Here is a 25,874-nt window from a genome sequence, read left to right on the forward strand (position 1 = left end):
ATTACAGGTATGTAATTTTTTTTTCCTGGATTTCACTGTGGTCTTTTAATAGACTAGGAACAACAGCAGATCTGGGGAGTATTGCTCATTCCTAATCCTTAATTCCTAAGACAAGTGTATCTGGGTATTGCCTGTGACCCAGTTGCTGGCAACATTAGTCCAGTATCATCATATGATACTGGATCCCCATGGCTGGGGATGGTCTGACAAGTTATTTTCACTTGTCACATCCACTCACAGCGACTGCGCTTTGATGTCGGACAGCACTGGTGGGAAGGAGATTGAGGGCAGATAGAGGAAAACGCCTGTTCCTAGCGGGAGATATTACGGTATCGTCCTGGGGGGGTGAAAAGGAGTAGGTACATATATCTGACAAAACGCCTCAGAATCCAGGGAAATGGGCAAAAATGGATATCTCGCATGAGAGAAGGGCACAGCCAACCCCCTCAAGGAGCACAGGGACCTAAAGCCAGCGTGCAAACGCGGAGCAGGGCTCCGGGGCACCTGCCTCGTCCGGGCAGGACGGGGTCTCGTGCTTGCAAGGAAATAACACACGCTCGGGTTATATAGCAATTACTGCGCAAGATTTCCAAATGGGGCCAGAAACGAGAAGGAGAACGAGCCTTCAACGCACAGAGACGCGTAAGCAGGACACATCCGTGCGCTAGGTGGGAATCGCCAGTCCGGCTGCTCCTGCTCCGTGAGCCTCGTCCTTGCCCTGCTGCACGGCCATATCGCGGTTTTCCACCAGAGGGAGAGAAAGGATCACTTGTTCGATTTCGGAGTCACTCGTCCTGTTTAGAAGCATTGGAATTAATGAGAAATTTAAGAAAGTGCAATATTATCGATCCCTATATTCAGAGATAACACTTTTACCGGGTATGACTGAGCACTGTTTAGGAGGGGAGCCGATCTAGCTACCCATGCAACTCTTTCAGAAGTTTTAATATTGGCCTCATCAAAGCACCATAGCAGTCAAGAAAAAGAATTTAAAAGCCTTGGGATGTGCCGCAGGGTTTTTTAAATCTGTCCAAGTTTCAAAATCGTCTCTGCTCTATGGCCCTCATCCCACACACACATCAGTGCATACTTCTTTTTAAGCATTATACTCAACACGAATGCTCATGTATTTAAGGCTAACCACGTTTACTTGGGTCGAAGGTGTCTTACTGCTCTGATTCAGTGCTCACTGGCACCAAAGGAGGGCTGGCCTGTGGTAGGCTTCTGGTCTCCACTCCCTAGGTGGACTTTTTCCCCATCTTCGCAGCCCCTGTGCCCAGTAACTGGTCTGCAGTGACGCTGCACACGTGGGCACGAGGCCTTCAGCACTGCGGGAACTTCACCCAGCACAGATTCCTCGAGTCCTCAAAACAGGAGCAAAATTAAGATTTGCAGTACTCCATGAATAATGCACTAGAAAAAAATTATAAATAGATTGTGGGCATCAAAAAGGATCATGTACTTAAGTAACCGTATGCCCTGCAGCGAAAAGCTCTCAAATAGGCTGAAAATAAAAATCTACATATAATGAAAGCACAAATGCTAAATTGCTGGACAACAACGTTATGTTAGTTCTTGTAATATAACTTCCCCCTAGAGCTAGGCTCGTGTAGACAGCCGCATTACCAAATGTGCTATTCAGGTACTATTTAAAAGATCGATGGATTCCGCAGGCAGAAATTAATTCCCGTTGTTGTGGCTAAGGCACTGTTGAACGTACGGTGGAATCGGAGACTTTTTGAAGGGGAACAAAATACTGTGTTGTTATCACCGAGGGAAAGAATGATCCCTCGTGCCGCCTGAGCGAAGCATTAAGAAAGCAGAGCTGCAATTCGTGCACCAGCCACCCAAATCTGTTCAGCTGGAACCGAGAACAGCCAGGAACGTGGGTGACCAAATTGGATTACACTGAGTTAATTTGCCCCTGGTTTTAGATACGTGAGAGTTTTAAATGAGGAGTTATGTGTCTTCTGCTCACGCATTGGTAATGAAGAGTTCTCCAGTGTCAGGGGAAACAGCTTTACAGCGAGAACAGCCACAAAGCACCCAGTGCAAATTCCCACCCAAACCAGTGCAGACGTTATCACCGACCTGTGTTGCGGTGAGCTGGTGCCTTGTCTGCGCTGCTTATGGTCCACCTTTTCTTGCTGCCAAACTGCCCCGTGGCTGCCCAAGCTGCCGTGCGTGGCTTGAGTTCCTGCAGGTGCCTGTGAACCTACCGAAAGCATCGCCAGCTTTTCAGGCCAGAGATTTAGGGAATTAATTCAGGTTTAGAGGCAAGGATCCAACCCACATTTGAGACAAGTTCGATTCATAACGTTATAAATGGAACCGTAACTTTTACGTATATATCACTTCTGTGAATAGCACCTTTGAGAAAGGCTCTTCGATTTCACCTCTACCAGGGTGTCCATCGCTTCTTGGCTTAAACCTCCCTCGCCCACCTCCCCCCCGCAGCGACCTCGCCTATCGGTTTCAAATTGTTGATGTGCCCGATTGCACAAACCCGTCCAGCCTTTTATCCAGGAGACGTGCCACAAACAACTTTCATCATATATATAGTGTTTTTCTGAGGCTGCTATCAGAAAAGAAAAGATGTAATGCTTCTGCAGTCCGGCTAGGTGCTGAGAAGGCACGTGGCTCTGCAAAGCGGGCCGTTACGTTGAAGGACGGCAGAAGTCTGGGCTGGAGACATGATGATGATGACATGGCAGAGGCAATGTGTGACGGGAGGTAACGGCACGGATGGCCTTGGGCCAGTCCCTAGCTTGTGCCGCTGGGTTCAGGTTTAATATCAAAATTTTAAAGAAAAGCTTATTTGAGTTCTTGTTCTTTAGGCAAAAAGAGAAAGACTTCTTGAACTCATTTGAAGTACGTTGAGAGATTACATTAAAATCCTCTCCGATGTCACAAAAAGGCAGGTTTCATTTCATTTCACTGCAAAATTTACCCGTGTGGTCCCTTTCTTCTTGTTTAGCCAAGACAAGCCCCAGGGTCATTCTGAACTTCAATTACATTAAAATAACACAGTAAGAGGCCCTCTGATTTTGATAATTTACAATACCAGCTATTGAAACGAGCATTGTGATTAATTTGGGAAATAAACAAAGTGACACTTCTATCCCAGTCTTCTCAGGACAGAGGACAAATCGCTTTCTGTTTAATAGCTGCAATAGCTCAAGACCAGATTTGCCAACAATAATTACACTTTCTCCGGGATTTATTGAGGTTCAGGTGTCCAGCTGCCCGCTGGGAACACTTCGGTTACGCATGAACCACCTCAGCCCACTTAGGCAGAAGAAAAGCAGGGAGCTGGGGACACTTGTTGTAATGCAGAACAAGTTTCCGTAGATAGATAAATAAATTAAGTTATTTATTTTACTAGCATATTAGCATGTTACAGATTTCTTGCGCACGTGTGCTCCTGCTTGGGAGCCCTTGGAGGGGTTTTCACAGGCGACACGTAAGCTCGTGGAAACAGGCACGGGGCGACTTGGGCTGAGCATGACCGAATGCCTTTCCGATGGCCATTTTTTCTCTCTTCCAACCAATAACAACTAGTCTCATCTTTTGACTACTGTCTTCATAACGAATAACCTATGGTGTTCCTTTGTATGGTATTCTCCTGTATTTGTGCATGTGTGTGCTACTACGTCTGTGTTGAGATCCCAACCAGCTAAAAGCATTAGAGCCACCACAGGCAGATGGGTTCACACAGCATGTAGGATAGGGCACAAGTTCAGATTTAGGAGGCTTCTTATGCCAAATCGCTTTAGAAAACAAAGATTTAGATACTCGTGTTGCAGTGACCATGTAGGGCAATCTAAAAGCTGTTAAGAGCCATGCAATAACTCACGCCAGCTTTGGGGAAGCTATGTTATGGGGATGGCAATGGGGAAAAAAAATGAGTCAACACCTAGTTATCCAGCTGGCACGTGGCATTTTTTGTTCCTCGTAACAGAATTCTACAATAATCTTCAGTGCTGGAAAGCTTTCCCTGGTCAGCCATCAAACACACCAAAATTACAAGTCACAGTGGGAAACAGAATGAGCTTCCTTCTCTTTCAAATTGGATGGAGAGTTACAGGCTGGACAAGAAACACCAGTTGCACAGCAAGACTCATTTGACTTGAATGGGGAAACGGTTGCACAGGTTAATATATCCGCTCGCCAGAAAACTGGAAATTTGTCTCCAAAGGGCAAAGACCTCCAGGATGTGTCCCGATCTCCTGTGATTCGATCCGAGCCTTTGTCAATGATTTACCACAGCATTTGCGAGACCAGTGGGCTCAATGCATCTTCCATTAGTATTGACACCAAGGGGTCCCAAAGCCTAAAGCTTTTGTTTGCAGCTATTTAATAGTGACCATTTACGTACGGAACAACGATGTGGTGGAGCCCAGGACAGCTTTCTCCTTTGATTCTCTCTATATGCTCGCTGTCCTTAACATCGCGTCAGGCTACGGTTACCGCACACAGCGAGCTCTCGGCGTTGCCCTTCCAGAGGTAAGTCTCCTTCCACCTAACTTTACATATAGAAATCACGGTCTCGTCAGTCAGCCCATCAATTTTGTCTTGACTCGAGGCATGGGCACACCGTGCTCTCTGCAAACAGCTACCAGAAAAAAAATATTGGCGGTTATCCAAATCCTAGTCTAGGCATTGTAATTCCTTCTTATATGAACTGTTTGCACTGCATTTTTGTTTTATAAGGATGAATATTAAGCCTTCTTAAATTTCCTAATGAGAATTATTGTGCCACTTTCTTTCAGGAACTTGGTATTAATTCCTTATGAAAAATATTTACTTAAAAATCTTCTTAGATGTTTTTTATTATAACTATTCAGCATTTAACAATTTCAAGTTAACAATATTGCTCATAAAACATAAGTGCATGCACATAACCCAGTTTCTAATCCCAGCCAGATCCATATACCTGTATTTTTTTCCCTGAACGATATTATTAAGCTGTACGAGTGTCATTTTGGCTTTGAAGGAAAGGAATACTCTTTCTAAAAGCTATAGTGTCACGATAGGAAAACGGTTGGTTTTCTTCTATAGCTGTTAATTTCAGGCTTGTTCTAAAGACAAATATGATTTAGTAGGATCAAAAAAGGTATCAGTGATAATTGGAACATGGAGACAAGGAGAAGGCGGAAAGAAAAAACCGCGGTAGTGATACACTTAATTATGAAGGCTTACTCCGATAATCCCTTTTGAAAATGAACAAAGAACAGATATTTGATGTTTGATGAACTTATCAAACGCGGCAGAATAATGAAGAGGTAAATGTGAAATCCAATCGAAGGTGAGCCAATTAAGCACTTTGCAAAGTGCTGAAGGATACAGCCAGCAAATCCTCCTGTCAGGCTGCAAACGTATCAGGACGTGCGCGTTCCCCAGCCCCAAGCCCATCTGCAGGCGTCTGTTGTTTTCCTGGAGACGCGGCGTGTTTTATCTAGCGCGCTGACCTGTATCCACGGGCTCCCTTGCTGAGCTCTCGTGCCTTTCATTTAGCATGCTCTCTTCTGCAGCCGCTGATGAATCCCTGATGTGCTCCGTACCTCCTCTAATTACCAATATTTCTCTTTGGACTGCAGTCTCGTAAGTCAAACAGACTGCTCATTAGTTAATCACCAAAATCATCATAATAATGTTTTGGCTCCCAATAACCCTGCAAAATGTTTTGGAAGTGATGGCAAACGCGGAGTGGTACTGGCACAGCGCACATTGCTGCTCAGCACAAAGACACACGTTACGCAAGGAAGGATCAGAAGACTTGGGGCAGAAACGCAGAGATCATAACCACCAGCCTGGGAGGCAGGAGAAGTATTTTCTTGCTGTTGTATGATGATATCCTATGCCTGGACAGAGCACCTGATCCAACGGCCATTGCAGCAAAGTACTGCTGCCATTTTCTGCTTTTATAGCCTTCCTTTAATCTTTTGTCCCCTTTGCAGTATTTATGTATTTCCTTTTAGAAATAGTCAGCCAAATATTCTCATAGCCAATGTACCTGCATACTTTGCCCTTGCAGCTCGCTGGTGTAGCCATTCCCGACTTCTCCACGCAGCCCATGAGAACCAGGCCCCCCGTTGCAGACCGGTCTGGAGAAACACCTAGCAGGAGTTCAGAAGCATGCAAAAAAAGCAAAGTCAAAAGATTTTAGAACAGGCCCAAGATAGACATCATGGCACCCACGGGGATACTTTAAACCTGTTTCTTTTGGACATTCCTTCTGCTCACTCAGTGTATGTGGTCTCATGTCTGCGATATACGTACAATTTATTGCAGTCCACCTATTAGAAACCGCTAGGATCTCTCGGAAGAGCAGGAAACAGGAGACAAAACTGTTAGGTCCTGCAACTGCCTCTGCTCCTGGCAAATTTTGATGGTGAAGCATTGAGACGGTGCAAGCTGGGGCAGCTCAGGTAATGCAGCTACCCTTGCTGAGGGCCTGACCCAAATCTTATCAGCTTCTAATTTCTTACAAAATAGGTTCTTGCTCAAAAAACACATATAGATCATTTCTAGCTGTTTGCCTCCCGGCCTTCTTAAAATACAACTTCAAAGACCTTAGCCTGCTATCTCTTACTCTCCTTAGAAGAACCAGCAGATATGTTAATTCTCCGGCTCCTGTTGACTGTCAGCTAAGCCAGTGGTCCGAGTGGACTGATTGCTTTCTTTGCCAAGAGAAAAAAGTAAGATGCGACTGTAATGTATTCATTTATCTTCAGATGTGTCTGTGGTGAGGATGTACACACATTAATTATAAATATTATACATATTCATCATTCTGAAGCATCCACTAAACTCATCCAAATATGATGGAGATGCTCCTGCACTAAAGAGGCTCTTACTTAGCCTGGTGTAAACCAGGAATAAATTCACGTAAGCCAGCAGAACTGCAAAACACAGAACGAAGGCAAATGGTGGAAGAATCAGGCCAGAACATTTGGCCAAGACTTTCTTCCTTTTCTATCTCAGATTTAATTAACTATCCCCTAATTCTTAATGCAAATACTCGAATGAAAAGAAATTAAAAGCAGCCTTTATTCATCAGCTCCCGTTCTCAATTTTTGTTACTATTTCACATCTGTCTTCATAATTTAAGAGTTTATTTTCAAGTACCCAACATAATTTTGCTTTTTACTGAGTTTATAACCCTATATTTTTTGTTCCTTTGCTTATAACCTACAAATTATTTGGCTCCTCTCTCGTGCGCGCTTTTCTTTTTTCCTCCTCTTTAAGGAACAGCAGTTCTCATTAATAATCCATCAGAAACATTATGTTGCTTTCAGGATCAGTGCTGTAATTAGTTGCTGTGTCCATCTGATCCTATTACATTCCATGAAAAAAACATATGACACTGGGAAAATTTCATATGACTTCCAAGCTATAAAAAAGGGACAGCTTTAAAAATTAGCCATGCACCCCCTGAAGTTGGGATTGCTGCTTGGAGCTGGTGGAAGTGCCAGCTCGGGGGGATGCTGCGGATTGTCAGTGTTTCTCTCTGTCCCGCGCTCAGCACCGGCACCGGACCCTGCTGCAGCCGGCCAAGTTTGGGGGCCGGCCGTGCGCGGGCCACCTCTGGGGCGAGGAGCACTGCCGTGCCGCCGGGAGCTGCGCCGGGAGCCGCCGCTGCGGAGAGGACTTCCAGTGCCAGGAAACCGGTGAGGGGAACGGCCGGCGAGCTCCTGCCAGAAGGTCCCGGACCTGGGTGGACGGACCGTGGTGGGGTCCCTGGCAGAAACACTCTGCTCAGACTACTGCTGCTGGGCCACCCACGTTCCCCTCCGTGGGAGCCAACGCTCCCATGATGTACCACTTACCCCCCTGAGAAACGCATGGTTCAGCCATAAATCCATCCAGCAAACCACTCTGTGATTTATTTTTAACCATCCCCAGCTCTGACGACTGGGCGATTACATGGCTGTTCTCTGAAAGGTTGACTAGCACGGACAGATTTTCATTTTTACATAAAAGGCTCGAACTCCCACCTCCAGCATTTAATAAAAATACTCTGAAAGCCTGGGAATACGCGTGCTCCCTGCAGCTAGCTGGTGCAGGTCACCACCGCTCCCTTGGCGGGAGCACATCAATACCAGCCTACTCCAGCCGCCAGTGTCACGTCAAGGCTTTCCGCTCTCTCCCAGAAGCAAAAGTACTTTCAGGTTGCACTTCCTGCAAACGTTCATTCCCGAACGATAATTATTGCAATAAATTTCCTGAATACGTCCTGCAACTCAGAACTGGGCATTAAGCTGCCAGAGCTAATTTCACTAAGCCAACAGGAGAAGCTATTGCTTCCTGCAGGTCCTTTACGAGACCGTGATCTTCGATGATTAAAATCCTGCCAGTGAAGCGACCTCTGCTCGATTCCCCCACCCTGGCGCTCCCGGGGAGCGTCCCGCTCGTGCTCGCTCCAGGCTGCCAGGGAAAAGCCTTCCCTGATGGAGCTCTGCCGAGCAAGCACCGGGAGGAAGAGTGCTGGCCTAACACACGGCACGGCCTCCTGGGGCGCTGAAAGGCAAGTGGAAAATGCTACAATCAGTGCAAGCTGCCAAAAAATTTTCTGAGGTACCATAGACCCCTCGCCCCGAGGAAATAAGGCTCGTGGCACTGATGTGCCACTGGGGCAGCAATTTGCTGATGGCAGCTTGATATTAAATACAGCAGCACAGCTAGAGGTGATGGGAATATCTACCCAGACTTGCTGGATAGGTAAGAAAAGAAAGCAAATGAGATATACCTGCTGCTTAGGCTTAGCACTTTGCTCCAAGTCCACCCTAAAGGTGAATAGGGAGATGGTTCACCATAAGGAGCCTCTCCGCACCTCTCACGCTCAACCCTCTTACAAGGCCACCAGAGCCGGAGACTTTGATCTTGAAGGCCTCATTCAGGCAAAGCTCGGCTCCCGTGGACTCTCCTATCAGCCGGGAAAGGCGGGCAACGCGTCCGTGAGCGGCACGCTCTGACGTGTCGGTTAAACCCAGCGTGGCCTCAGGGGCAGGCAAGACAACCCCTTACCTCTGTGCTTCAGGTCGCTGCATTAAACGTCACCTGGTATGTAACGGGGAGGCAGACTGCAGAGACGGGTCTGACGAGGATAACTGCGAGGAGGAAGACATCGAAAGCTACTGTGAAAACGCGTTCCCAATCCCGGGGGCTGAAAAAGCTGCCCAAGGGTGAGTAGTTAATCAATATCTGCCATTCTCGCAATCAAAACAGGATTAAGGTTTTCATATTGCTCTTTCTTAGCAATAGCAATGTTTGGAGGAGGATGTACCGGGCTCCACGCAGCGATATGGTGCTGTGCAAAACACGAAGGGCAGCTGCTGTCCTACGGGTGCTGAACACCAACAGGCGCTGCCACGAGCAAGAGAGGCAGGAAAGCTCGTCCCAGCTTTTATTTCAAGTTGTGCCTCAGATTTACTGTCTGACCTTGGCCTCTCTCAGCCACTCTCTACCTCTGACTGCCCTCTTCATACCCGCGTAAAAATATATCCCAGTTTTCTGGGGCCGGTTATCTTGCAACTTTCTCCAGTTAATGACAGCAATATATTAAATGAAACAGTACACTTTGGAGATGCAGCATCCTGGAGGCTTCCGTCTTTAAGGAGAATTTTTTACTCCAGGATTTAGGATTTCGGAGCACAGATTCGAGGCAGAGGGTTTGAGCTCCACATGAATATATGCAGGAGTATTTACTCCTATGCATGAAAAAGTTTTGCTCTAAATTTCATCTGAATTTCAGTTAGATAATACTTGGAAAACAGCAACTTGGATAATTTAAAGGCAAATTGTCCATTGTGACGTTTCTGTTTTAAATCTTGTGTTTTAACCAAAATACTGCTTAGCTTAATTTGAAGAACATGGGCTACAAAACGAAAATGTAGTTGGCTATTACGTAACTTTCCTATCAGCTTGAGCCAAAGCTCTCTGGATTCAATGAGAAAAATGGATCTCTGGCCCAGGGCCTGGGAGAATCTATCCAAAGTTTATCGAGTCATAAATTTATTTTCACTGAGCACTGCATTTAATACTTCACTCTGATTCATTTTGTCCTGCAAAGCACACAAAAGCAATAGCATTTACCGTCTCAGCCTTAAAGACGATTCCCTGTTGTGAGGAGCTGCGCGGCTGTCTCGTTTGAGTAATGCTTTCATTTTGGGCCACCGAATTATAGGGAATATTAAGTAAGAGACAGGATTTCGGAGGTAACAGCTCTGATGGCTGGAGAGCAGACTTCAAGTGTAGGGAGGGTGCTAACTCCACTGAGAAATGGGAATATTATTAACAGGAAGGAGATGACACGGAGACAGAAAAAAAATTATAGTGAATGCCAGGAAACACTTTATGACAGAGATGCACCGCACTGCCAAAGACCCACGGGGGACCTGGAGGAATTCCCGTGCGTTGGGGCTTTTATAGCTCTACTCACAAGCATGGGAACACGGGCATGGACTGAAGGATTTAACTGATTTCTTCCACCTCCAGCACATGAGTCCAAACCAATATCTTGGAAATAACGTGACTCTGTGTGTCCTGTTTGTTCTGGGCAGGAGACAGCAGCAAGGGAGTAGACTCTAACCTTAGATTTAAGAAGCTATGCCAATTTAAAGCCCAAGAGCTGGGGATAGACTATGTGCAGAGTCAAAGAACAGAATTAGTGAAAGTGACCGGTGGGGAAAGAAAACAGGAATTATAGGTAACTTTCTGAATGCTATTTCTTTTAAAGCTACAATATCCTAACACAGGAAGACAGGCTGTACGTATACGATCCTAAATTTTTTGGAGGCCAGTGTGAGTATGTTTACAACGGAGAGTGGCGGGAGCTGAAATACAACTCTGCATGTGAACATCTGTACTATGGAGATGACGAGAAGTATTTCCGCAAGCCTTACAACTTCCACATCTATCAATTCCTAGTAAGTACACCAGATATTCAAATTTGGCAATATTTTCCCAGCTGAAACCCAAGATTTCTATAAAAATATTATGTACATTTTATCAGTAGAGAATTCACTACATATCGTCTTTCAACTTACTTTTCTCCAGCTGTTCCCAAGACAGCAGTCAATTGATAATATAAATGCAGTTTTATGGCACATCAGGGAACTAACGTGCTATATCACCCAGGCATCCCCACTGCTTATTCTGGCCTAGTCAGAGCCAAGAGAAATGGGTTTTTCTCTGAATTCTTCTATTAATGAGCTGTGGAACTTGGACCAGGCACTAGCCTCCCTGGGGATTAATTTGGCCAGTTGTAAAATAGGAACAATGCAACAAGTTCAATTTTTGAAAGCACTTCAAATCTATGACTGGGCTAAAAAAGGGGCATAAAACTGAATTCTGAATGGGGCAAAGTTCCTGAAAGCCCACGTGGTACATCACAGCACTAGCACTGTCACGGGGTCACACCTGATGGTGGATGTTGGAAACTAAGTTAACCCCTGACTGGACCAAGCAGAGCAGTGATTTAACCTGGGTGTCCCGTGCTGTAAGCAGGTGCCCTGGTCACTGCTGATAAACACATCTATCATGCTTTTCACAGTGAAACAGTACTTTGGCATCACCCCAGCTCGAACGGGCAAGATTCTGAATCCTGGAAAGCATTTTCTTCATCTAGCCCCAAATGAAGCACACATTATTCCAGGGGAATATTACAGCTACCTGCTCAATGCCAGCAGCTTCCCCGTTCTCCTGCAGGCAGCTCCCAGTTTGAACCAGGTGGACCCACCACGTGAGATGCATTTTGTCCCCGCTTTGTGCCACTTCTGATGAAAGTACCTGTGCGCTGTGGCCATGCGCTGAGAGATGCTCGAGGTGCCCCATGCCCGTGGTGTCTTAGGAGGCTTTACCTGCTGGAGCCCAGCAAGTCACTCTTGAAGATGCGAGTTGCTGTTTTTCAGTGTTGGTAATTTAGGCAGCTCGATAGCAGGATGGCAAGTGGCACAGCCCAGATTCAGAAAGTCCATGCACTGGGAGAGTAGAGCTGTCAAGCAAAAGGTCACTTTTCTAAAACACAGGCAAAACAATGTTTATTTTCTCACGTTGCCATTCTAAGTGGCTGAATCTCTGCTGTTAAATTTTTCCTAAATGAATTCATCCTGAAGCAAGCTGGAGTGAAAAAATTCACTCTAAACAGTTAAGATTTGGCAGAGCTGTAAGGAACCAGAAAGAGGGTTTTATAATGAGAAATGTCTAACTAGCTTAAAAGGAACCGTTACCAGCACTGCTTGGAGATGCTAAAAAAAAAAAAAAAAAAAAAAAAAAAAAAAAAAGACCTTTCCCCTGCAAGGAAACAGAGGAAGCAAAATGCATGGCTTTATCCCCATTTCTTGCATATTGCCAGATGAAATGGCACATGACTAAATCTTTTATTCCTCAGTCACTGACGCCAGTGTCAGTGCTGTCAGGATTACCACCGACTTCACTCGTAGTAGGATCAATTCCCCCAAAAATAGAGAGAGAGTGAAAAAGGAAAGAAAATACCTAAAAACTAATGCCCACTCTCTTTAGGCTCATGCTGATTCTGGATTCTCTTCAGAGTTTTACGATGATTCAAAGGACCTGCTTGATGCTCTCAAAACTGATAGATTCAAAACATCCGGCTTTACCTTTGGAATTGGGCCTCAGCTTTACCAGTTTGAGCTTGGTTTCACTTTATCACACAAGAAAGGAACCCTGAAGAATTTCACACAGTACGATGCAAAGGTAAAAAAATATATATATATATACACGTTCCAGTCATGTCATCTGTGCATTGCACAGTCTTGCTGTAACTTCTGTTGGTTTATTCTCTTACTTGCCTTTTTTTTTTTTTTTTAAACACATACTAATTGTACCTTAATTTGTTCATGAAATTGCAAATGGATGATCATTAGTAATCCTGTTTGTTGTTCTCATTACATTTTAGCGAAGAGGGAGTGGGAATAAAATTGAATTATGAAGTACCAGAACACATGTCATGTCACCCCCATCCTGTTTCATGGCCACATTAAGCACATAAATAAAAAAATGCTTAAAGTCTTGATGAGGGAGGAGAAAATATCAAGATGTTGATCAAAACAGTTGTCCTCAGGGAACAATCTCCAGTAGCAAATATATCATGCTCAAATTAATACAAGCTGCCATATGATAGGGCAATATGCTCCTTGTAATAAGACGTTAAAATAACATGCTGAAAAAAAGAGTAGCAGATAATAGGGTTTATTTCTCACAATGAGTTTGCATCCTGGACTAGCTATGATGACCTCTTTCCACCCTAATAATATGAATGCTAGTATTTTCTCCATATAGCGTGCCCTGTCTCCACTTCCCTCTTGACCGCTGACAGGAAACGATAAAGAAGAATTACCTCGATGATGTTCTGAGCAGAAATGCCCTTAAAAGCCATTTGAAATTGGCACCATCACAGTATTTACTTTGTCCTTGTCTAAACTCACACACTACTTGCAGCTAAAGGATGATCAATTGTTGGCAAAATCATTGAAGGGGCTGTTCTTGTTGAGCTGGAGTCTTGTCCAAGGCAACGGCCTATCTAGAGGAGAAGCTGTGGATTTGCTGGTATATCCAGGAAATCCTCCCCCACCGCTTCAGCACGTTACAGGACTGGTATCCACAGCGCTGCCACCATGCAGCATTGCTGGGCTGGGTCTGGCTTGCACGGAGCCGTTGTCCTGCGCCGCGGGTCGAGGCTGTGCAAAAAGCAAAAGGGAATAAACAGCGTGGAAAAGAAATAGGGAAAAAAAGAAATAGCATATTTCACCTGGAAGGTGGGGGAGAATCACGCAGAGCCCAATTCTGACTGTATTCACACACCACTAGCAACCCACAGCAACTAAAATCCTGGCTCCGCCCTCCACCCCATACAACTGCATGGAAGAGAGAAATTCCCCCAAAAAAGACAACCACTGATTTCATTTAAACTTGGGCTGTTTTTCAAGCCTTTAACATGCACCAATGCCTGGAGTCTTTCCTTTGCACACATCAGGACTAGAAATAAATATATATTTTTTTAAATGAACACTGAGGTATTGCAGGTGTGAAGCTAAATCTGTGAGAGGGGACAACATTGCTTGCTGAGGCATTAACTCACCTGCTGTCTTGGAGATTCTCCTGACACACACATCAGGACAATCCAGATGAATGTCCAGCTCAGAAGGTGTGCCGCTGGCAGCCTCTGCCTGCAGCCTCAGATAACCCAAGGAACAGCCCGCTGCTGTGCAAAGTGTGTGTCTGGACGGCCTGGGTTGGGGACCCTTTTCTGCTCATTCCGGGTTTCAACGGCAACTCCTGTTCTGTCAATCTGCAGGAGGTTGGATTCATCAGAGGTGTCACGAAGGTGCAGACTGCCCGCTTCAAGATGAGAAAGGAGAACATCGTTCTGGATGAAGACATCCTGCTTTCTCTGCAGGAGCTTCCAGACAGATATGACTATGGGATGTACGCCAAGTTCATCAACGACTACGGCACCCACTTCGTGACGTCCGGGACAATGGGAGGTGTCTTTGAGTACATCCTCGTCATTAACAAAGAAGAAATGAGAAAAAAAGGTTAGAATAACATGAGAAATTCTCTGTTCACAACTTTCTGCTCTAAACCTTGCATTTCCAACTTGGAGAACGTGGAGTGGGTGCAGGCCACCAGAATAACTCATCTAGCTTCAGGCTGCTCCCCACGACCGTCTTCCAAAGCCCTGCCTTGCAGACACGTGGTGGGAGGGTGGGTGCTCATCAGCCCCTCACAGCTGAGCTGGCTGGTATTTCCCATCATGTGATAGACTTTCAGGAGAACCTGAGGGAGGTTTTTGTAGAAATCTGAATTTCTTTTCCTCCCTTTCTTCAGTGTCACTTCTAGACTTCTATTTATTACAGTCTTTGACCTGGCCATTCTTATGATTGCTTGGGAACAAAACGCCTGCAAACTCATCCAGAGTAAAGAAATAGCTCACTCACATTTTAGCTTCCTGATAGTGATGGTTTCCACTTTCTTTAAATGGAACTAATGCATTGCACTTGGCAATACCTTTGGCACATTACTCTGGTCCGTATCATATCTGAAGATTAACAGAGCTCTGCTAGCTCCACTTCTCAACGAATTAGAGTGTATGAGGCTGGAGGACTATACCTCTGAATCTCAGTTATATGAAATATCCACCACAGATGTCTAGACTTCAAGAATACCCATTACTGGAGAACCAAAGCATAAGGTTTTCCTAATCAAAACATTAGGTGCAGAACAATGTTAATATGGTACTCCGGTACACTAACAGATTGTCAACTTTTGCAAAGATGTCTACAATACAATAGGTCCCACTTCCCCTAAACAACCATGGTTTTCCATTACTCTGTTTTTGTTCTGCAAAAGGTTCAGCTTTGGTAATTCCAGATTGGGCATTTATGCTAAAGACAACTGTGACAGTGGACAGCTGGGGCAAACTACTTCAGTTCCATCAGCTTCCATGGGACTGACCCAAGTTCTGCTGGACAGCCTTGGGTCTGAAATGGTTTGGTCCCTTCTGGAACAGGGTAACTATGTGCTCCATATTCAGTGTTAACCATGCCAGTTACTCCACAAGAAATAATTACCAATTGAGAGAATTTTCACCAAATTCCTAAACTACCAATGTTTGGAAACATGATGCCTCTTCAGATCATTTATTCAGTTTGATGACTGAGTGATACAGAAGTGAATGAGAACTTGGCAAGCAATTCTTCAGGGAACAGACTGCCAAATAAAGAGGAAGAACGAATTGAATGTATGTAGAGGGAGGCTATTATTTTACTTTATCTTGTTCTTACTATATACCAGAGGAGGAGATTTACTGCTACAAGATGCCCTATTTTAGGAAAGAAGGATGTTGAAGTTCAGCAAAAAACAAAAATGTGCCCCAGCAGAGATGCCATTTTCATTCTAATGTAGCATGCTTGTATAATTTTCATCTAAATAGTACACTGTTAGAAAGTCCACATTTATCAAGTTAGCACTGCTTTATGTCATGCTACACACATACAGAAGGAACCAGCCATGACGGTTGATGAGCTGCTGGTCTAAAAACACTTGGCAGGAACTGACTTCCTAATGGCAAGCACCAGACATGCTTGATGGCTGTGTTTGCAAAAGGATTTAGGCACCTTCCCTATGGGATGGTCAGGGTGGAAGTGCCCAGGTCTTAAATTTAGAGCTTCAATAGACCAATCTGAAGTTCTGCAGATGCCTGGAGATGCACTCCTCAGTCCCTGCATGGCTGAGCAACACAGCACCTACGTTAGATCCACCCCTGCTCAAGCGAGTAGGCATCTGGAGAGCCAGCCAAGCCCATATGGCTACGTATAAAATGCCCTAGAAGAGAAAACGCTCTTCGTCTATAGAACAGTGACTAAAGCACACGCTCAGGAAAAAGACACCTAGGCTGAGTCCCCTCTAGTTGAGAAACAGCTGGGGGATGGTTGAGCATCCAAGTAGGCATAGGCATGAGGCGGACTTGAAGCACCTGGGAAACCTGGGTTTTGAAAATGGAGGCACCTACTGAGTTTAGACACCCAGGAACAGACCACAGCTCACCGGTGCAGTTTTGAACTGTAGTTTGGCAGCCAGACTGTTTCTCACTTTTGGGCTGCAAGGGCTGTCTTGGATGTGGTCATGAGTGAAATAAATACAGATGTCAGAACAAGGTCCCTGTTGCTCTGCCATCAATATTTTTCATTACTTGTTTATAAAATAGATTGTTATGGTTCTCTTATTTAGCAGAAAACAGTATAATGTGTTCACACATTACAAGAACATTTATGGGAGAAACGTTATGCACAGAGCAAATTAGAAAGAGTCTTCATATATTCTGATTAATTGAAAATGCAGCAGTACATCTTATCACTTGAACACATTTAACTGTCCTAAATTATATCATAAAAAAAACTATCAGAGCTCCCCCCTCGAGTGCCAATATTTTCTATGACCACTCTTTTGCAATGATAACCACTTTTCATTTATCAATACCAGGTCTTGGTGCAACCAATAGCAAATTGTATTGACAGACCCTTGCTGCACATAATTACTCCACAGGAACCACGGTGAATCAATTAATCAGGGTGTTCCTCAAGTTTAATTTTATGGCACGCCGACACCAAGATAAGCAATCACTCATGTTGCTTTGGGTGAATGAACTTTACCCACTGTGTTTACAACTGTTGAACAGTTTAGTACAAGTAATTGAGTGCTACACATTTAATCTTTCTCAGGGGCCCAGTTTTGCAATGGGATGTAATTCCCCCTGAAGTCTCGAACATGCTTCAGTTCTCACCGTTTTGAATTCAGGATGCGTAGTACCTTTCTCAGGCTGCCGACCACCTCTGCGGCTTGGGACCAGCCAAGGTGACGAGCAGATCCTAGACTCAATTCCCCGCTCCAGTGTGGCCCCAAGAGTTACTCCTCCAGGGCATGCAGAAGAGAGGAAAAATCAAGCTACAGGCATTTTAGTGACATCTTAAACAAGAGAGAGACCAAGCACCACTCCCGCAACTGGAGGGAGGCAGTGCAGTCCAGCAGCCAGCGCTCTGGCCAGGGACTCGGGCCCGAGGTTCGATCATTAGACCATCAAGCCGTGATGCGCAAATCCCCCCGACCTCCGTGCCTCCCTTTCAATACCCTGATATTGATTGCCAGGCTGCTCTGTAAAACACTTTAAGACCTACTGACAAAAAGAACAATACAAAGGTTACCCATTACTTATTGCACCTGTGTTTATTGAAATCAATGTATTTTTTAACTATTGCAGAAGACGGCCCTATGTTTGCAGTACGCTGAAGTGTGTACATAAAGCTAGGCTGGATGAAATACGCGCATTGCTTACTTTGGTGAAGCCACCTCGTTAGTTCTCTTTTCCTCTCTGCAGTCTCTTCATGGGTCTCTCGTTACATATTTTTATGATGTATGTGGCAGTGGTGGCAGCAGCAACGCAACCGCGTGCAGTGAGGCTTTTGCAGCAGATAGACCTTTTGCAAGCTACTGCTGAAGATGCTACTTAAGCCACTGATACATGGGTCAGCTCCTCAGCTTATGAAAATTAGCAAAGATCTATTGATTTCAATTGCTGTTCCCAGATTCATTCTAGTTATGAGTTATTTTGTGCAGAAAAAAAAATTTAAGTAGATAGGCGTAGGCCAAACCAGGAAATAAGTGCTTGTGCTAGGACTTTCACTTTCTGCTAATGCTTTTTGAGGAAATAATTTTACAGCAAGGACATTTCCCTATTGAGCTATTATGTGATAGTCTCAACAAAATGTTGGCATTGCCACTACAAGAGTAAAAGCTGTCCTCTGCCCTGGGTTATTCTTCAACTCCCGGAAGCAGGCCATGCAATTAACTGAATATAAAAAAATATAAGTAGGAAAATGAATGTCTTTCCAATCCATATGGGACACCGATTTTACTGGTTTCGTGTTTGTTTTGCAGCCATCAGCTCTGAAGACATAGCTTCCTGTTTTGGCGCGTCAGTGGGCATTGTAGCCACAAAGTCCGAACTAGATTTGGGAGCATCCTTATCGCACTCTGAGTGCAAAAATAAAGGATTTCGTAAAGCTGGTATGATAATGTGATAGAGCCCGGCTCCACACCTCAACCCTCCCACCCTCACTGGTGGTCCACGGCTCCCCGATGGCCCCAGACTCCCCTCTCTTGGCCCTCTGCGTCCCCTCACCATGCAGAACCTGCCACCCATCCCAAACCTCCCCATCCCATGCTCTGCTTTACATGCACGCTGCTGTCTGTCACTAAGCACGAGGTTGCTCTGAGTGCTGCATCCGCGGCATACATCTAATACCAGATCTAACGGGTGGCCAGAGGGCTGCAGGCCCTTTAGCTGCCAAGGCTGATGCATATACGAACCAGGAACAAAACACATTATCTCCAAGTCCCTTCCCTTCCATCCCCTTCCAAATCCCTTGGGGCTCTGGTCTCTCCCACAAGTTTCCCATGTGCCATCAGTGCTGGGCCAGATGTTCAGCAGGGCTCCAGCTGCTACTGATGGGACTGACTCCAGTCTGGAGAGGGCCACACAGCAACCATTAAAAGAGTCCAAACTAAAAAATTACTTAAAGAGGCTAAAACAACCCAAATTCATAAAGCGCTTTAAAAGTTACAGACAAAATGCTATAGCGCGCATGCGTTAACTAGACACAAAGGCCGGAGCCATGCAGGTCCTTTAAGACTTACCGGCTTAGAGCATTTGCGATGCTCAGCTCCTTGCAGACCGTCTCGTAACAACGCGGAGGGCTGCCCCAGCTCACGCTGCGCACGCCAAAGCTCCCATCGACTTCTGGAGCGCAGCATCAGGGCTGGTCACTGATAGCCCCTCGCTTGATTGATTCCTTCTCAATTAAGCAGTTTTTAGCGTGCAAGTGTGCACGCGGCAACGGTAACTAAATACATGGGTGTAATTCAACTTTTCAGATGAAAAGAGCAGCAGTGCCCTTGTGGAAGACATTATTCCCCGGGTTAGAGGTGGAGATACCAGTTACAGCGGAGGCCTCTTAAACAGCTGGGATTCCAATATCTATCGGCGCTGGGGGAGGTCGTTAAAATATAATCCTGCTGTTATTGATTTTGAGGTAAGACTTTCTGCTGTTGAAGAAACTCTGCCACTGTAAGGAATGAAAGTGTAGTCGAGCAGATCATTTCGTATTTTTATTGTGATCCCATCACAGAACAAGATTAAATGTAATGGGCCACTGATCTGGTAACCTCTTACTCATTTCACAATGGGGAGCACATCTCACGGTGACAGCGTCAGCGGGGAGGCAGGCAAGAAGCTTAATGCTGGATTAGCGCCGAGTTAAGTTTTTGATGTGTTCCCAAACAGCTTCCCAATGAATGGCTCTCGGCGGTTGCGTTCATCGCTATTATTCTCCCTATCACTCTGTCCTCCTGTATAAGCTGGGGACTCGCAAGTGGCCGTGAGGGAGCAGATCCTTCCCCACCATGCAGGCTCTGTGCAGACCATCCCTCCTTTCTGTCTGCCTCCTCTCAGAGCCGCAGTGGGTCTGCGTAACCTCCCCAGGCCATGGTGTGGATTGCTGTGCAGGCTTCCCCTGCACATTTCTTTCCATGAGTCTCTGGGGCTCCTGGCTCAGCTTGTCAGCTGGATCCTGTCTCTCTCCAGCAGCCTGGGCTCCTCCAAGAGGGTCCGTGGCCGTAAAAAACCGTAAAAAACCGAAAAGGCCTGCTCCTCCCTCTCACCCGCCTGGATGCCGATGAGATGGGAAGAGGGCTCCCTCAGGGTTGCAGAGATGAGGAGGAGATGGATGTGAGTAGAGGAGATGGAAAGGGAAAAGAGAAGAGCAACCCTAGGAGCAAATAATTCGGTGCCATCAGACACTGCTTTTACAGAGGAGCTTGCTGCGAAAGGGCTGCCTGAGAGGGTACAGGCGTAAGGAGCCAGGGTATATCCTACACTGCAGCTGCGAGCACAAAATCTACCTTGAGATGTTTTAATTGCTGGTCTGCTGGGACACCACAGCTGTGAGATGTGTAGAGAAGGACCTAGGGCACAGTACACACATGCTGCCACTTCTATTCCTCTTATTTTAATTTAAAAGCACATCTGCTTCTGACTTTGACAGCAAGAGGGACAGAAAGGTGGGAGAAGAGAGAAGGGAAGGCGGAATCGGGAATTATGTGCATTATTATCAGGGCAAATAGAAATTTGCAAATCTTTCTGGGCGGCACCATGGTGACAGAGTGGCCTGTTAAACTAGAAGCTCTTTCAGTTGCAGCTGAACACATGCGGCAGGTTATTCACCTTTCTGCACAAGTTCCCATCAATTCTGGGCAAAATTTATTGCAATTTTCCAGTAAACCACTCGCTGACCTCTCTGCTGGCTGCTTTAGGAACTCAGAAATTGCTGGGGAATGGGAGGCCTGCGGGCTGCTCGTAAGCACTTGTGTCCACTTTGTCTCTTATCTTTAGCTGCCTCTTGTTTGTTAAACGGGCTTGTGCAAATTTGTCCAAGAGCTCTTGCCAAAGCTGGGCAAAACCTCCTTGCAAATCGCTCTCTGGGCGCCCGGTGCAATGGGGAGATCCCCAGCACTGCTCTGGGGCAGCATCCGCCAGTGCCCATGCGGTGCTCACGGTGGTTGCACGCACCCGTGCACGCAAACAGAGCTGCGAGCTCGGCCTCGCCCTCTTGGACTCATAACCACGCGTACTTAGATCAGCCCCGATATTTTAACATCAATATACAGTGCAACTTTGGTTACTGGCGAAATTAGAAGGGCTGAGATTTTGAGGGAACCATCTGCTAAACACAAGTTAAATATCTAAAACTCCCCAGTGAGCCCCTCAGACTGCTTCGGAAGGCTGAACACTACCACCAGCTCACGAGGCCTCCAGCTAATCCAATCCGTTCGTGTAAAAGGTTAAATGCAGAAGGCAGGGTATAATTATAGTTGTCCACACTGAGCTATTTTTGCTGAATGCTGTACCAGAGCTGGACTTTGCTACTGCAGATACTAGGAGCTCATCATATTTTTAAAGCTGTAGATGGCACAGTATTACTTTGCTGTATCACAGGGCATCCTTAGAGATTAAATACTCCACTGCATTCTGAAATCTGAAATCCCTGCACATCTTTGTCCCGCACAGCTCCAACCCATACATGAAATGATCCGCAGAAGCAACCTGGCCAACATGGAAACCAAACGGCAGAACCTGCGGCGGGCTCTGGAGGACTACTTGGCGGAGTTCAACGCCTGCCGCTGCGGGCCGTGTCACAACAACGGGGAGCCCATTCTGGCAGGAGACACGTGCGTCTGCCAGTGCCAGCTGGGCTACAGCGGCCCTGCCTGCGACCAGAGCAAACGCCAAGGTATGTCCCCGGCGCGTCCGTAGCGGGGGGGGGGAAAGGCGGCACAGGGGCAGCGTTTTACCCCGCACGTGGCTAATCGACAGCTCTTCGCATCCGTGCAGCAGTCAAGCCTTCACTCTTGCATCATTTTTGCTGCTCAGCTATCCTAAGCAGCCCGGCGACAGCCTTAAATTCAGGTGTCAGGTAATTGTTATAAGCAAACTAAAAGAAATGAGGTAGCGTTTGATAGCTGGAGACTTCCCGACTCCCCGCAAAGGCAGCAGAGGCTGAGCTGGGCGCAGCAGAAGCTCCAGCCGAAGCCTGGCCTCCCATGTCCTGACTGCTGATGGTGGCCTCATTTAAGCCTGGATCAACACGTGAGACCAAAGGGTGGGAGCAGGGCTGAAACGGTGGAATACTGTGCTGCAACCAGGGCAAGGATGGTCCTCGCCAACCTGCATCTCACAGGGAAGAACCACGCTACTCAAGCCGGCATCCTGGGAACGACGATTCCCAAGCACGCTGGTGGCATCTGGTTGTGGTCACCTGCTGCACGGGTGAGAGTGCAAACCCGGACAGACAGAGAGGGAAGGGAGACCCAAAGCGTCAGGCTAATCAGTCAAAATGATCTGTCAGAAAGTGATGCTGAGCCAATGGTCCACCAAAAATGCTGTTTTGGTAAAAGCAAACAAAATATTCCAAATCACAGCAATGCAGCTGGCAGAAAATCCATCTTTGGAGCAGTTCTTCCAAACAGAGCTCCAGGCATTTAAGAACCTGGTCATAATTAGGGTCCCACCACTGGAAAACCAAAGCCTTGAAGGGAAAATGAGTAAGAGCAGAGCTGGGCAGATGTTTTATGAAGTTCTCTTCAAAAGTACTAGTTCAGTGACTCAGAAGTGGGTTTCTTTAAAAATCCCGGGTCCTTTGAACTGTCACCTAAGCCAAGGATGAGGAACATGGAGAGCTGAGGTCCTGCCCTGAAGGCAGCCCACGTAACGGGTGTTCCTGGCACCAGAGGCCGCAGGAGCTGCTCGGTGGGATGGCCGTCCCAGCTTTCAGCAGCACAGCTGACAGGCGTGGGCATTTCACCGAGCAGCTCCAGGTCAAGGCAACTTCCAGCCCAGGGGAAATGTTTAGTTTCAAGACTCATTTAAGACCAAACCCAGTTTTTTTGAAGGAGGATGCTTCGGTGCACCAGAAACCCAGCTTTTCAGCTAGCACTGAGAACACAGAGACCCATTTTTGCTCTCTGGATTAATACAGTGCACAAGCCAGGAACGAAGGCCAGCTGAGTAAATAAAAAAGGACAGTAAATGACAGACACCAAGCATTCCCATCAATCAGGAGTGCAGCCATAATCTATAGTATTGAATGTACCTGACAACTCAGCCTATCCTATAATGAGAAAGGCTTGACGTGACCCTTCTCCAGGCGGACGGGCAGACTTCTCACAACAGCTTCACGGCTGGGCCGTTCCAAGACTTTCATCGCTCTGCCAGGCTTGGAGGGGGGAAGCTGGCACAGGGAGACCTGTCACCAGCCCTTTGGGAAAGAAAAACCAATCTTGAAGGATCAGAGAAGAAAAAGAAACAGCTACTGGTGTCTGAGGAACGTGATGCTGCTCCATCAGCCCTGTCTTCAAGGTGCCTTCAAACCTTGATCTCAACCGCAGTCTGTGTGCCAGGCAAGGACCGGGGTGGCCATGGGAACCTGTGTCAGAGCAGAACTGCAGAACTAAATATATATTTTTTTTCAATGGTTTTGCAGGCACGAAGACGAACGGGCGCTGGAGCTGCTGGTCAGCTTGGACTCCCTGCCAGGCTGGAGCAAGGAGACGCAGCCGGCAGTGCAACAACCCGGCACCGCAGAACGGCGGGGCACCGTGCCTGGGGAAAAGCGTGCAGACGAAAGCGTGTTAACACCCAGGGGGACTGCAGCAAGGCAGGGTATTGCTCACTGCAAGTACACGGTCTTGTTTTGGAGCCTGTGCCGGGCTATAAATACTCCAGGCATAATTCTGCAGTGGAATTACACTGGGGACAAATAATTATGAAGTATTGCATTTACATACATACAAAGACATAGTGGATTCACTGTATAAAACCTGAGTGCTGTCCAGGCAAATTCCTCCATCTGATTCAACGCCTTCCTGCGTGCCCCCTTACTCTCACACCCCTCCAGTTTCGTAGCATCTCCACCAGCCACAGGGACACTGGCGTGATACAGAAGATGGTGGAGAATCAGCCCCAGTGGTGGCATTGCTGCGTGATGGTGAGGTTATAAGTAGTCATAAAACAGATTTACTAAAACTGTTTACACAAGTAAGCTTTGCTCGCAGAAATTTTTATATTTGCCTTTGGAAAACAAATTAAAAGCTCGTGATCCTTGCATTTTTATGCAGTTGGTATTGACATACGCACCATGAAACTTTTATAAGTTGGCACTGTCAGATTTTAAAGTGTAGCATATTGGGCAGGGCTGCATTTTCAGCAAAGCCATATGCTGAGCGGTATGGGAGGAAGCTTAAGCCCAAAGATGCTGAAGAGTCATGGTGAAAATGTGAATCCAGACTGATGAGAATCATAAATAAACAAACAAATAATAAAAAGACAGACCCAAACAAAACCATTCTACAGAGGATGCTCACACACAAGTGAAGGCTATTCCTCTTTAGGATCAGTGATGAATTGACTATTAGAACAGAGGCATTTTATCTCCAAGGCACCAGAGCTGGAGAAGATGCTAACGGGCTGCTTGATTTAAGGGCCGTTTTTGAATGTAAGACGTAAATCTCGGCACAAAAATACACACAGTATTGAACAGCATCCAGAGACTGCAGCGAGAGCCCACAGCTCAGGGCTCTTAATGAACTGCTGCAAAAACCTGGGGTGGACAGAAAGCGAATGGCACTTCATTTTACTGTGCTTTTCATTACAAGGGGAGAAGAAAAAAAGCCATGAGAAGGAATCTGGCATTATGAAAAGCAACAACGGCAACAAAACCTCAAAGCACAAAGGAGCACTTATATATACATGTGAATGGAAAGAGGGAGTAGAAAGGAATCATGGTTTAGTGAAAGAAATTGCTTAGCTATAGCTCTGATTCTTGGAAATGCTTGTTTTTCAACAGCGTGTCAGTGGTGATTTAGAGTCTGACACTTAGCTGATGTAAATCAGCCCAGCTCCTTCGGTGCAGCTGATTTATGCTACCTGAAGATCTGGCCCCATATTTTCTTCTGTGCGTGCATTTGCCGAAAGAAAATTTTTTTCACCACTTCTTCCCCTTTGCTTGAAAAAGAAACTACAGGCTCTTTTCTTATAAGAAAACAACCAACCATGTTGTCTTGAACATTGAGATTTGATTTTGCTGCAGAAAAACTCCTACAACAGCTTTCTACGACATGGGCAAAAGGGTGATAAAATTGTGGCTTTTTTGCCCACCTTGCTTTTCCAGGAAAACGTTACATTCCTGCAGAGATGAACCTGCTCTCCATGGCTTTATTCTGATGTCCTCCAGGTCGGGGAAAAAGCGTCATGAAACACCACTGACATCTGTACGATTTAGACATCCAAGAAGAAAGTGAAACGTAGGAACGAAAAATAGTTTTCCCATCAAATAGTACTGTCAATACTGTTTGGCAACGGGCCAGCACATTGTGTTAAAAACAGGAGACTGCTGCTACACCAAGTGCTGCTACGCCAAGGATTAACTTGGCTCATGGGCTATTTTTACTTTTACATACACTGCTTAGGACTCAGGAAAATGCCTGCAAGTAAATGAGTAAACACTCATCTTAGTTAGAAAGCAAAGTATGCCTCTCCTGTGACCAGAGGGAAGAAATTAATGAATAGATAGATTTGATGCCTTAAAGGCTGGGGAGTGATGAGGCCTGCAGAAAAGGCAACCTGCATCCTCATCTTTTGAGTCATTTCTAGAAGAATAGATGACAGGCCGGGGAATCACAGAAAGAGAATAAATCCAAATGATTAAAGAAACCGAACGTGAAACACCACCACAAAGCAC

At 46.0% G+C, this 25,874-nt stretch overlaps 1 protein-coding gene across 1 annotated transcript; it reads left to right on the top strand.

Moving 5' to 3' along the window:
- The first annotated feature begins 4,126 nt into the window (after positions 1–4,126).
- Positions 4,127–25,785, top strand: C8A (complement C8 alpha chain). Its single transcript, XM_026104879.2, has 11 exons — positions 4,127–4,506; positions 6,605–6,701; positions 7,529–7,673; positions 9,044–9,188; positions 10,742–10,931; positions 12,526–12,720; positions 14,321–14,561; positions 18,460–18,588; positions 19,456–19,613; positions 21,647–21,869; positions 23,619–25,785. Exons 1-11 carry the CDS (start codon positions 4,388–4,390, stop codon positions 23,768–23,770), a joined length of 1,794 nt encoding a protein of 597 aa, XP_025960664.2. The 5' UTR covers positions 4,127–4,387; the 3' UTR covers positions 23,771–25,785.
- The last annotated feature ends 89 nt before the right edge of the window (positions 25,786–25,874 follow it).

The sequence above is a fragment of the Dromaius novaehollandiae genome, chromosome 8 (genome assembly GCF_036370855.1).
Source record: "Dromaius novaehollandiae isolate bDroNov1 chromosome 8, bDroNov1.hap1, whole genome shotgun sequence".
NCBI classification, from domain to species: Eukaryota; Metazoa; Chordata; class Aves; order Casuariiformes; family Dromaiidae; genus Dromaius; species Dromaius novaehollandiae.

Excerpts from the sequence above, each read along its gene's own strand:
- C8A (XM_026104879.2), top strand. The coding sequence starts at position 4,388 with ATGTGGTGGAGCCCAGGACAGCTTTCTCCTTTGATTCTCTCTATATGC. Across the intron at positions 6,702-7,528 it reads TTCTTTGCCAAGAGAAAAAA|CACCGGCACCGGACCCTGCT; the intron begins GTAAGATGCGAC and ends TCCCGCGCTCAG. Across the intron at positions 10,932-12,525 it reads TCCACATCTATCAATTCCTA|GCTCATGCTGATTCTGGATT; the intron begins GTAAGTACACCA and ends CACTCTCTTTAG.